At 46.9% G+C, this 13,698-nt stretch overlaps 1 protein-coding gene across 1 annotated transcript in view; it reads left to right on the top strand.

Moving 5' to 3' along the window:
• The first annotated feature begins 2,865 nt into the window (after positions 1–2,865).
• The window catches only part of HSF5 (heat shock transcription factor 5), a 66,884-nt gene continuing 56,051 nt past the window's right edge, over positions 2,866–13,698 (top strand). Inside the window, exons 1-3 of the mRNA XM_054008466.1 lie at positions 2,866–3,418; positions 7,780–8,154; positions 10,533–10,630. Coding sequence (XP_053864441.1) covers positions 2,866–3,418; positions 7,780–8,154; positions 10,533–10,630 — 1,026 coding nt within the window. The remainder of the gene's footprint in view (positions 3,419–7,779; positions 8,155–10,532; positions 10,631–13,698) is intronic.

Raw genomic sequence — 13,698 nt, 5'->3', positions numbered from 1 at the left:
GAAACAGGAACTGGGTGGTCATAGCGATTTCTTTAACTCTCTACTTCTGGGGGAATCTTTTTTCTTGTCTGTATTGATACAGACATATTTGCTGACAGTATTTTGAAATAAATTATCAAAATAACTGAAACTAGCAATTATATTGTGTTATTTTGCAAAAAAATAAAATATTGCACACAATTTAATTTTTTGGCAAAGAATTCCCCCCAGTTGTTGTCATCTGCAAACTTTACCAGTGATGTCCTCCAAACTGCGTGCAACCCCTCCGTTTCGTGTCATCCACGTATTTTATAAGCATATTGTCCACACCATTATCCAAATCATTAATGAAAATATTAAATTGTAGTGGAGCCAGAACAACCCCTACTAGATATATCCTCCCTGTTTGACAGCAAACAATTGATAACTACTCTTTGAGTATGGTTTTTCAACCAGTAGTGCCCCCACTTAACAATATTTTTATCTAGTCCACATTACTCGAATTTGCTTAACAGAATGTTGTGTGGGACTGTGTCAAGAGCTTTACTAAAATCAAGATATACTATGTCTACTGCTCCCTTCCATCCACTAGGCCAGTGTTTTTCAAACTTTGTGTCGCGGTGGCATGTCAGTCACTGGGTTGCTCTGGTAAGCACCGCCGACCAGGACCTTAGAAGTCCTGTTGGCGGTGCTGCCCAGCTAAGGCAGGCTAGTGCCTTCCTGTTTCAACACTGCACTGCACCCCAGAAGCGGCCAGTAGTGGGTCCGTCTTCTAGGCAGGGGGGCCACGGGATTCCGTGCACTGCCCCCCGCCACGACTCAGCACTTCCATTGGCCAATGGGAACTGGGGGAGGCGGATGTGCGTGCCTGCGGGCTAGAGTCGCGTGCCTCTGCCTAGGAGGTGGACCTGCTGCTGGCCACTTCCAGAGCACAGCGCAGTCCGCGGTGCCAGGACAGCAGGAAGCCTGCCTCTGCACCCCAGCTGCACCACTGACCGGGAGCCACCAGAGGTAAGTTAATGCCCCAATCCCCTGCCCCAGCTCTGAGCCTCCCCTCCCCCCAACCTGGAACTCCTTCCTGTACCCCAACCCCCTTATCCCCAGCCTCACCCCAGAGCATGCATCCCCAGCCAGAGCCCTGAGCCCACCCCAAACCTGGAACTCCTTCATATACCCCAAATCCCTGATCCCAACCCCAGAACCTGCACCTCCAGCCAAAGCCCTGCCCCCCCCACAACGAACCCCCTGCCCCAGCCCTGAGCCCCCTAAAATAACTTCCTGCACCCCAAACCCCTCATGCCCAGTCCCACCTCATGGCCCCACCCCATAGCCTGTACCCCCAGCCCAGAGCCCTGACCCTTTCCTGCACCCCAACCCTCTGCTCCAGCCAAGACCTCCCCCCAAAACCCCTCATCCCCAGCCCCACCCCAGAGCCTGCACCCCCAGCCCAGAACTCTGACCCTCTGCCACACCCCAACCCCCTGCCCCAGCTCTGAGCCCCCCAAACCCAGAGCCCCTCCTGCACCCCAAACCCCTCATCCTCAGCCCAGTGCCTGCACCCCCAGAACAGAGTCCTGACCCTCTCCCACACCCCATCCCCCTGCACCAGCCCAGAGCCCTCTCCCACACCCTGAGCCCCTCATTCCCAGCCCCACCCCACAGCCCTCATCCCAACCCTGAGCCCCTCCCACACCCAAAACTCCTCATCCCATGTATACTGGGCTGCAGGCATCAACAATTTTCTTCCCCAGAAAAAGAGTTTGAAAACCACTGCACTTGGCCAGTAACCCTGTAAAAAAAGAAATTTTTGAATTGGCATGATTTGTTCTTGACAAATTCATGTTAGCTACTGTTTATCACTATTATTTGCTAAGTACTTACAATTTTATTTTTCCTTAATAATTTGTTCCAGTACTTTTCAAGGTCTCAAAGTTAGGCTGACTGGTTTATAATTCTCTGGGTCCTCTTTGTTCCCCTTTTTAAAGGCAGGTACTATGTTTGTCCTTTTCCTGGGACCTCCCCCATCCTCTATTAGGTCTTGAAGATAATCACTAATACCTCCAAGACTGATTCAGCTGTTCCTTAAATATCTCAGGATGAATTTTGTGCGGGCTGGTTAAGTACAATGCATCTAACTATCTAAATATTCTTTAACCTGTTCTCTCCCCCTTGTTGTTAATAATTATGTTAAGCGTCTCATCGCAATTCACTCTTTTAGCAAATCAGAAGTAAAATCAGCATTAAAAGGTTTACCCATCTTGGTGTTGTTCCGTTAGCTCTTTGCCCACTAGGTAGTGGGCCTACACCTTGTTCAGCCTTCTCTTGCTCCTAACCTATGTTAGACCCTCTTCTTATTGCCTTTTATGTCAATTGCTACCTGCCACTCAGGTTGTGCCCCGGCAAGAAGCAGGGTGCTGATACTACGGCAATTCTGGCCCCACAGTTGTGGGGGACTGAAAGCTGGGGTGCCCTTAGTCCCTACAGCCCCCAGCCACACTGCAACCCAGCCCCCAAACCCAACAGCCCCGAGCAGGGGGTGCCCCAGCAGCACCTCAAACCCACCCAGTCCCCTGGTCAGAGCCGTCAGCTCTGCCCCCCATCAGCCCAGCCGCTCTGCCCCCCACCTCCGCTCTGGCCCCTCCACACCTTCCCCTGTGAGCGTGGGGCGCTCCCAGAGCACCCTGGGCGCTGCCGCGGCCCGGCCCCCAGCCCGCTGACGGGCGCGCTGAGGCCCGGCGGTGGCAGCCGAGGCGCGAGGCCGGCGCGTGCCGAGGGCGACTGGGCCTCGCGGCCGGCGCTGATTGGCGGCCGCCACGGTTGGGCGCGGAGCTCGCGCGGCGGCGGTTGGTTGGTTGGGCGTGACGCGCCCCTCGGCCCCGGCCCGCCATGGAGGAGCCGCTGCTGGTCGCCCCCATCAACCCCAACAACTTCCCGGCCAAGCTGTGGCGCCTGGTGAACAGCCCGCGGTTCCGCTCCATCCGCTGGGACACCCGCGGCGAGGGGCTGCTCATCGACCAGCCGCTCTTCGAGGCCGAGCTGCTGGGCGCCGGGCCGGGCCTTGGGGCGGGGCCGGGGGGCGACGGGGGCGCGGCCGCCTCGGCCGAGCTCTTCAAGACCACCAACTTCACTAGCTTCATCCGGCAGCTCAACCTGTACGGCTTCCGCAAGGTGGTGCTGGGCCCGCCGGGCGGCTCCTCGGCCGCGCCCGGGCCCGGCGCCTCCGGGCCCCTGCACCACTTCCACAGCCCGCACTTCCGCCGCGACCGCCCCGACCTGCTCGTCCACCTCAAGAGACTCACCAGCGCCAACAAGGCCAAGCTCGCGGCCGGCCTGGAGGTGACCAGCCGCCCGCCCAACCGCTTCCAGCGGCTGCTCAGCACCTCGCTGCACGGGGAGCCGCTCGCGTCCCCGCCGGGGCCCGGCAAGGCCGAGAAGCCCGGTGAGGCGGGGGGCGGGCAGCGCCAGGGGCACGTGGTCGCTGCGGGCGGTGCGTGGAGAGTGTCCGCTCAGCAACGGGGCACGTGGGGAGGGCCAGGTGGGTCAAGCTAGTTACACGGGGGCAGTGGGCCTGATGGTAGCAACGTGCGTTTGGCCTCCCTCGTCTGACTGGTTGTTTAGACCGCTACTTAGTTACATGAAGTTGGGAGAACCTGTGCCAAGAGAGGTGATGGTTTTGAGGGAATAGTGAATTGGGCAATCTGAACAGATTTAGGGTTCTCCAGCGTGTTTCTGTGCTGAAAATAAAAACTGTACTTTATCAGTTGGTGTTTCTGTGTATTCAAACACCTGTCTGCAGACTAAAATCCCTACCCTATCCATAAGCAGGAGTAGCTTTATGCACATGATGTTGGGTTCAGGATCATTTCTCATGTACATAAAGTTACTTGTATGTAGACTGATCTACAGGATAAAAAAGATAAGTTTTTATACTGTTATCCCTGCAGAGCTTTCACAGATGGATCTGGATTCTGTTCTTTCTTACGCATTGTGTGTCTTGCTTGCTAAGTTCCAGGTACACGTGTACAACCTCTTGTCTTCCATGAGTTGGTCTGAATGATAGCTAGGAGTGTGATGGCCATTTTGTGCTAAGGAACACAGATGCTGGAGTAATAATTCTGCAAAATCTCTTAAGGAGAATTAAAAGCGAAATAATTTTCTTGAGAGGAATGAATGAGTTAGGTGGAGGTTAAATGACATACATATGATTTGAAATCAGTCAGCAAATAGGAATCAGAAATCTTATTTTCCTCAGATCTTCTAAAGGGAGTTATTCGCTGTCCAAGTGAAGTTTTGAAGAGCTCCCCAATTCTTGCTTTTTCCACCCCCCCCCAAAGATGACCGGCAAAGGTGAAAAAAATGGGTGGTTTTGATGTGCAAAGAAGGCTTGAACTTCTTTTGGTTGAAGTTTTTTGTTTTGTTTACAATATAAATTGAAAACTTGTTCATCCTGTTTTTTCTGGAAGACTCAATGGACAACTGGAAAACTGATAGGATTACAACACCTTAGGTACCCAGGAAGTAAAACTTGAGAAGGGAAGGAACTCCTAAATCAAACTTCTTGTTTAATTTTTGTTTTGTTTAACATAAAAGATCTTTGTTAAAGATTTAAAAGATAGAAGGAACCATTGTAATCATCTAATCTGACCTCCTCTATAATACATCATGGAATTTCACATCATAATTCCTGCATCAAGCCCATGACTTCTGGGTTGAGTGCTCTTGTCCTTTCAACTAAGGACTGAGAGAGTTCCCACTGCAGATCTCTGATTCTCCAAGAGCACCTCCAGAAAAAACAGGGAAGGCAAAGCTGGATAATCTTGATTTTCCCCCCCCCCCCAGGGTAATAAATAAACAGGATAAATACTACTTGGGTTTTCTGTGTACATAATAAAGAAATAATAAAAGGGCACAGACAATCGCTAAAATCCTCCCATTCTTTTCTATCCTTACTACTAAAATATTTTTTCCAAGCTGTTTTTTCAGAGTCTTATAATTCTGCAAGTCTGGGTGGATATTCATAAGGGCAACAAAAAACACCTGTCTTACCTCAAGGTATTCCTCCACCTGAACAAATTTCAAGTTCCTAAATTAAAGCCTGGGCATGCTAGAAGCTCTAAACAAAAAACTTGCTTTGCTTGAATTAAGATTCTTAGTACATTTCCTCCTGTCCTCATTTTTGTAAATGACTTAGAGGAGGTTTTGGAACAAATTGATAAACTAGATAGTAATAAGTCACCAGGACCAGATGGTATTCACCCAAGAGTTGTGAAGGAACTCAAATGTGAAACTGCAGAACTACTAGCTGTAGTTTGTAACCTATCATTTAAATGAGCTTCTGTCCAAATGACTGAAGGATAGCTAATGTGACACCAATTTTTAAAAAGGGCTCCAGAGGTGATCCGAGTAATTATAGGCCGGTAAGCCTGACTTCAGGACCAGGCAAACTGGTTTAAACTATAGTAAAGATCAAAATTGTCAGACCTTTAGATGAACCTAATTTGTTAGGGAAGAGTCAACATGGTTTTTGTAAAGGGAAATCATGCCTCACCAATCTACTAGAATTCTTTGAGGGGGTCAACAAGCATGTGGAGAAGGGGGATTCAATGATATAGTGTGTTTAGATTTTCAGAAAGCCTTTGACATGGTCCCTTGCCAAAGGCTCTTACGTAAGGTAACCTGTCATGGGATAACAGGGAAGGTCCTCTTATGGATTGGTAACTGGTTAAAAGATAGGAAACAAAAGGTAGGAATAAATGGTCATTTTTCAGAATGGAGAGAGGTAAATATTGGTGTTCAACAGGAGTCTGTACTGGGCCCAGTCCTATTCCACATATTCATAAATGATCTGAAAAAAGGGGTAAACAGTGAGGTGACAAAATTTACAGATGATATAAAACTACTTAAAATAGTTAAGTCCCAGGCAGACTGCGAAGAGCTACAAAAGGATCTCTCAAAATTGGGTGACTGGGCAACAAAATGGCAGATGAAATTCAATGCTGCAAAGTAATGCACATTGGAAAACATAATCCCAACTATACATATAAAATGATGGGATCTGAATTAGCTGTTACCGCTCAAGAAAGAGATCTTGGAGTCATTGTGAATAATTCTCTGAAAACATCCACTCAGTGTGCAGCGGCAGTCAACAAAGAATGTTGGGAATCATTAAAAAGGGGATAGGTAATAAGACAGAAAATATCATATTGCCTCTATATAAATCCATGGTACGCCCACATCTTGAATACTGAGTGCAGATGTGCTCACCCCATCTCAAAAAAGATACATTGGAATTGGAAAAGGTTCAGAAAAGGGCAACAAAAATGATTAGGGGTATGGAACAGCTGCCATATGAGGAAAGATTAATAAAACTGGAACTTCTCAGCTTGGAAAAGAGACGAATAAGGGGGGATATGATAGAGGTTTATAAAATCATGACTGGTGTGGAGAAAGTAAATAAGGAAGTGTTATTTACTCCTCATAACAGAAGAACTAGGGGTCACCAAATGAAACTAATAGACAGCAGGTTTGAAACAAACAAAAGGAAGGTTTTTTCCCCCCCACACAACGCACAGTCAACCTGTGGAACTCCTTGCCAGAGGATGTTGTGAAGGCCAAGACTATAACAGGGTTCAAAAAAGAACTGATAAGTTCATGGCGGATAGGTCCATCAATTGATATTAGCTGGGATGGACAGGGATGGTGTCCCTAGCCTCTGTTTGCCAGAAGCTGGGAATGGGCGATGGGATGGATCACTTGCTGATTACCTGTTCTGTTCATTCCCTCTGGGGCACCTGGCATTGGCCATTGTCAGAAGACAGGATACTTGGCTAGATAGACCTTTGGTCTGCCCTGTATGGCTGTTCTTATGTAACTGTTTTTGTGGAAACTCTACAAAAAATTCAGCCTGGGGCAGACTTCCACCATTGAAAATTTCTACCTAAATGGTTAAATTTAGCAAAGTTTTAAAAAAATGAAAACAAGGTTTTGTAGTGGGAAGCGTTGGTCAACCATAGCTGTAGTTGCATTGCTGCCAGCTCTGCCTGTTATAAAATAAGTATCTCCTCTTTTGCATGTCATGTTTAACACCTATTCCCTGTATCACTATCGCCACCTCCTATCTACAGTCTATTCCTTAGATTGGTTAGTAGAGGTTGTGATTTGCAGCTCTCCCTTTCTACAGTGCTGATTGGGCTTTCAGAACTTACTTGCAGAGAGCAAAAGGCTGGTACCGAGAGACCTGGGATGTCAGACATGGAAGCAGAGTGTTGTATTATCTAAAGCCAGTGTTTAGAGTTTATTATTAACTCTTTGGATTTTTCTCCGTTCTTTCCATCAGAAAGTTTGTGATAAAGCAATTAAGGTAAGATTGTCAAAGCCGCCTAGAGGATTTGGACACCCAGTTTCCAATGGCTTCTTTTAGGTGGCTTTGAAAATCTCATCCTAGGAATCTTGTACTCCATCTTGTCTGACATATTACTTCATGCTTGTCTGCTATACCATATGGCTTACCAAAATGCAGATTCTAAGTAACTCAGATTTGGTTTGCTGACTTACTGTGCAAAAAAACTACTTTCCATGTTGTGGGGCTGAGAACTGGCTACTGAAAAATCTTTTTATTTTATTTTATTTTATTTTTTTAACAAGGGATTGAAATACTGCATTGGCAACATTAAGAGACAGATATTCCTTTATCTTCGTATGGTGAAATACAATCTGTGTGTGGATTGAATGGTGTATTTTATGATCCTTTATTTATTTCATAACCATTTAATTCTAGTAAACATTTTCTTTTTAATGCAGGAGCACTGACAATAGGACAGTTTCATCGGTCTTTTCGGCGAGACAGTTTATCTCCTTACTCCTATGTATCTGCTTCATCCCACAACCACTGCACTTTATCATCGAAAGGTTCAGATCGGACTCCAATCCCTCCCAGAACATGGCAGAACTCCCTTGGGATGCTTCCAGGGCAGGTGGAGACTTCCCCGACATTTTCAGACAAAGGGATTCCATTTCCTGTACTCCAGAGGTTTCCAACAGAGGTCACGTACACTCTCCAACCCAGTGCCACATCTATGCACATACAACAAGGACCGCAGACAATGGCCACTTCTTCCCAGAAATATAGCAACTACACACCTTCAGCACAGTACTCTCAAACCTACTACCCAACAGGTATGATAAGGGTCTAGCATTTGCCTTTTAAGAAGATATTTTAAATCAACAAATTATTTTTCTGCAATGCACTTTAATGTATACATATTAAACAAGACTTAGAATCGAAAGAAGAGTATCAAACTTAAAGGATTTCCTAACAATCCCTGATCGGATATTTCACCCTGCTTGAAAATCTGTGCCACCATTTTTGCATTTTCTCAAATTCTTTCCTATTGAGCCATTCATATTGTAATCTCTGTGCACCTCCAGATGGAAAATGACATTGATCTCTCCATCATTCTTGTAGTACCATAGTTAAGGCTGCATGCATTCCATTCTAAGTTTTATTTTTGACTTCTTTATTCTTCTCTCTCTCCCCCCCCCCCCCCCAAAAAAAAAATATTGCCTCAAAAATTCTATATGTATCTTCAGAGCAGATGTTTTGTCCAGAAAGTTTGAAGCAAATTGTCTAAGACCCTTATTTGAATTACAGGAAAAGAGAAAATTTCATTTTTGTAAATGTTACAAATAGAGGTATTCCATTTTGGAGCATATGTAACTCAGACTTCTGGGTTTTAAGGGTTCCAGTTTCTTGTGCTTTCATAGCCTTTTAGTTAATTGGGGTGCAAAATGCCCAAGCTACTGATCTGTGGTTCAGTCTCTTAGGTGGCTACTTAAGGAATTGTTTCAGAGATTTGAAATTGGCGGGGCACTCAGAGAGAGATACTGATCTGGGCTTTAATAGTCACAACACAGTTAAGGCATCAAAAGTATAAAAGAACGACCCGCATTATGCATACTCACAAAACTAATCTGGAACACCTGTGTCAGGTGGGGGATTCCCAGGGTTGGGGAAGTGATCCCAGGTTCCAGCCATGCACCTCTAAATAAACCCCAAACCTCCCTCTTAGGGGAGTTCAGAGTTAATCCCTGGATCAAGTGCCACGGTAACAATAGAAAAACACTTTTATCTAACCCAGGCAAAGCCAGGAGTAGACTGAAATATGGATTTCTAGCAGGAGTTATGCAGACTTCCTTGCCCTGATACAGCATGTAGCACATACTCCCCCACCTTCGCGCCCCCCCCCCCCCCCCACACTTGGCTAGACACACACAGACTCTCTGCCCCATGCCAATGCAGCCCTCTCTTTCTCCTCCCCCCTCCCCCCTCGGGTCACTCCAACCTGTCTGTGCACTCTGGTGCATTGTTCAGCTCAGACTTGTATATACAGACTTGCTGTATAGTCTCAGCTGAATTGTCAGCTCCAGGCTGTGCATCTATAAGAGTTGCAAGCACCAGTGCAGCAGCTGGCTCTCAAGCAGCTCCTCATTCAGACACTGCGCCCTGGTGTCTCTCTGCCCCAGCTCAGTGCTGCTGGTTCTCAGCTCTTCCTTTGTTCTCTCTCTACATCTTCCTGGGCTTGTTTCCTATCCCGTCCCATCTGTTCATTGGCTCAGACCATCCCAGAAGGTCCACAGTTAATTCTGTGTCCTTGTTTTGGAGTGGCACTCTCCTACCAGTCAGGTTTGTGAAGAGTAGCAGAGAGGGAAAGAAAGAAAGGGAAAGGGGCTCTCTACTCAGTCCCATGTCTGTGATGAGGAAAGGAAGAAGGAGTCCATCTTCCCTGGGGTTGGTATTAAGCTTTCCACGGTCCAACCTTCCCAGCTAAATTGGGAATATACCTTTCCCTTACGCCCACATGTGTCTGGGACCATAATTTATTAAGTGTCAGCCCTCTGCCCATGTTTGGTATTCCAGGGACCAATTTTAGGGTTCTTGCCTCTTGTATGGCCAATTTGCATCAATACATTTAACAATGGTTTCAACGTGTCAATGTAATTTCAGGTGTACCCAGAAAGTACATTATATGCTATTTTAAGCCCAGATTCTTGTTATTGTGGTTTATGTGTTTATAACATGACACATATTGCTAAATCTTATGACCTTTGTGTCAACCACTCATGCTAACTATTCAGGCCTTCTGTTAAATGCCTCAACTGTATTTCTCTAAGCCTGTTTTAAGACAGTCCTTCACTTTGTGTACTCCTAATTGCTTAAAAGCTATAATGATTATTCATTACTGATTTCTTAAGCATCTTAACTTTTCCTAAAGGTATAGTCCATTGCCCACACGTGATTGACTTCTCAGGAGACACACATCAGACATAGACCCAAAGCAATAGATGCTGGATAGCCTAAATACATAGAATAAGCATTATTATTAAGATAAGTGAATCTTGTATATTTTAAATCCCTTAAGGAGGTAATACTAGATTTCTGGAAGTGAGCTGGCAGTGCCAATATTGAAATGTTTTGTCAGGGTAGGACGTAGAACTCTTTACACTGAACAGAGGTTCTAGAAATTTGATAACTTTTCTGTTTGGATTCTTTCCAGCTGTGTTACAGTGCTGCTCACCTACGGCTCACCTAGATCCTCTTAGTGGCTGTGGCAGTCCTACAGCCTCAACCTACACACACTGCAGCTATTTCCAGGTGAGTGCACTAAGTTGAAACAAAAGGAAGCCACGTGACCTAACTTCCCTCTAAGCCACGCGGCTGCAGGCTATCAAGGGCCGTGCCCCTTCCCCAGCCCAGCCGGAGCTGCTGCAGCCGTGGAGAGGCGCCTCTCGCCTGGCCCAGCCCAGCCGGAGCTGCCGCGGCCATGGAGAGGTGCCTCCCCCAGCCTATGATACCCATGATGGTCTTACAAAAATTTATGGCCAAATTGTGGTCTGATTAATGTAGTGGTGGTGGAGTATAAAGAGGCACTGGCTAATCACTTCATGGGTAGCAATGTAGAAGTAGGCCTGGTCTACACTATGAGGTTAGGTCAAATTTAGCTGCGTTAGGTGGATTTTTGTAATGAATACGTCTACACAATCAACCCCGTTCCGCCGACCTAAAGAGCTCTTAAAATCGACTGCTGTACTCCTCCCTGACGAGGGGAGTAGCGCTAAAATCGACCTTTCTGGGTTGAATTTGGGGTAGTGGAGATGCAGCGCTGTGCAGTTCGATGGTGTTGGCCTCTGGGAACTATCCCAGAGTACTCCAATGTGATGGCTCTGGACAGCACTTTCAACTCTGATGCACTAGCCAGGTACATAGGAAAAGCACCGGGAACTTTTGAATTTCATTTCCTGTTTGGTCAGCGTGTGAGCTCAGCAGAACAGGTGACCATGCAGTCCCAGAATCGTAAATGAGCTCCAGCATGGAGTGAACAGGAGACACTGGATCTGATTGCTCTATGGGGAGAAGAATCTGTGCAGGCAGAACTCCGATCCAGCAGAAGAAATGCTGATATTTATGCCAAAATCACACAGGGTATGGTGGAGAGAGGCTACGCCAGGGATGCACAGCAGTGCCGCGTGAAAATTAAGGAGCTCAGGCAAGCCTACCAAAAGACAAAGGAGGCAAACAGTCACTCCGGATCAGAGCCCCAGACATGCCGATTCTATGATCAGCTGCATGCCATTCTAGGGGAGGATCCTACCAGTACCCGAACACTCTCCGTGGACACCTGCAAGTTGGCAGCCTCAGGTAACACAGATGAAGATCTTGTGGATGAGGAGGAGGAGAATGCATAGCAGGCAAGCAGAGAATCCGTTCTCCCGGCAGCCAGGACCTTTTCCTCACACTGGAGCCAATACCCTCCCAGGGCCTATTGTTCCCGGACCCTGATGGTGGAGAAGGCACCTCTGGTGAGTGCACATTTGTAACGACACTACAGGTGTTAAAAGCAATTGTTTAATGTTTGATTTGCCCTAAACAATTGGGATGCATTCGCAGCCAGTACAGCTGAATGGAAAAGTCTGTTTACGTGTCTGGGGATGGAGTGGGAATCCTCCAGGGACATCTCCATGAAGCTCTCGTGGAGGTACTGCAAAGACTTTCAGAGAAGGTTTCTGGGGAGAGCTGCCTTATTTCGTCCTCCGTGGTACCACACCAAGCTAGTAGCAAGTGGTCTGGAATCATTGCAGCACAAAGCATAGCAGCGAATGGTCCTGGGTTTTGGTCGCATTCATGTAACATTCGGTCTTTATCTTTCTGTGTCAGCCTCAGGACAGTGATATCATTCATGGTCACCTGGTTGAAATAGGGGAAGTTTTGTAAGAGAACAGTAATCCCCTCTGTTTGGTGATCCCTGACACATTAGACCCCGGGCATGCTGGGCTGTTTGCGCTTGGCTAAAAGGGATCATCCTGGAGAATAACTACACTGGGTGGGAGGGGTGTGCTGCACATCCACCCCAAAACCGGAGCCCCTCCTTTTAAATGGCAAACACAACCGGCATTGGCTTCTATAGGAAAGGAGGGTTCTGCAGTTTGAAATCATTCCCATATGTTATGAACACGGAAGAAGCTAACCCCGCGTACCCTTTTGCTTACCATGGCTGCTTGCAAACTGAATTCTGTTGCCCAGCTGTGTGTGATGTGTCACGATACCAGCAGGCGCTCAATATAAAAGGCAAAATGCGACCTTGTACCTAAAACACATGTGCTGTCTGCTGTGAATTGCTTGATTCACTGTGAAAGAGTCTCCCTTTTGTTCTCAGAAACATATTTTCTGTAAAGTCTACTCTCCCTTTTTTTTCCCCCCTGCAGCTGCTAATGTTTCTATGCTCCCTGCATCAACTCCTTCCCTGAGGTTATCGCAGATTAGAAGGCGAAAAAAAACACACTCACGCTGAAATGTTTTCAGAGCTCATGCAATCCTCCCGCACTGATAGGGCACAGCTGAAAGCATGGAGGCATTCGGTGGCAGAGGCCAGGAAAGCATACAGTGAGCGTGATTGTAACACGCAGGAGGAGATGCTGAGGCTAATGGGAGAGCAAATGGACATGATGAGGCATCTGGAGGAGCTGCAGGAAAGGCAACTGGATTACAGACCCCCGCTGCAGCCATTGTGTAACCGCCTGCCCTCCTCACCGAGTTCCATATCCTCCTCACTCAGATGCCCAAGAATGTGCGGTGGGCGGGAAGAGAGGCTTCGGGCATCCTGCCACTCAACTCCAGGGGATGGCCCAAGCAACAGAAGGCTGTCATTCAAACAGCTTTGATTTGTAGTGTGGCTACAATAAGCAATGTGGCCTTGTTCTTCCCTCCTCCCCAACTCTACCCCGTTATGAAACACTTTGTACACCCGGGCTTCCATTTACTAGTCACTGTTGCCAGTGATCTCAAGTTTTTTTTTTAATAAATAAAGAATGAATGGGTTCAGAACAATAGGGACTTTATTTCCTGTGCCAGTGGTGGTCGAATGGGGGAGGGGGAAAACCTATAATGGCAGCAGGCCGTAAAAGAAACCCAGTTTGGGAATATTGTAATGAAGTTCCTCTACCTTTGGGTAAGACAGGCATGCATGCAAAATGCAAACAGTGCAACAAAGAAATGCAAGGTCTGGTAGCCTGAATGAAACAACATCATGAGAAGTGTTTCTTCTCAGGAGGAAGCTGCGTTGAAGATGAGGAAAGGAACATGTCTGAAAATGCAGGATCTTCAGGTTGGTAAACTTTTTTATTTCATATTTCTTTCTTAAGACTGCCTGTCTTCCTTCTGGACTA

This window comes from Malaclemys terrapin, chromosome 18, assembly GCF_027887155.1.
Source record: "Malaclemys terrapin pileata isolate rMalTer1 chromosome 18, rMalTer1.hap1, whole genome shotgun sequence".
Taxonomy (NCBI): Eukaryota; Metazoa; Chordata; order Testudines; family Emydidae; genus Malaclemys; species Malaclemys terrapin.
This window is presented reverse-complemented; position numbering and strand designations above follow the sequence as displayed.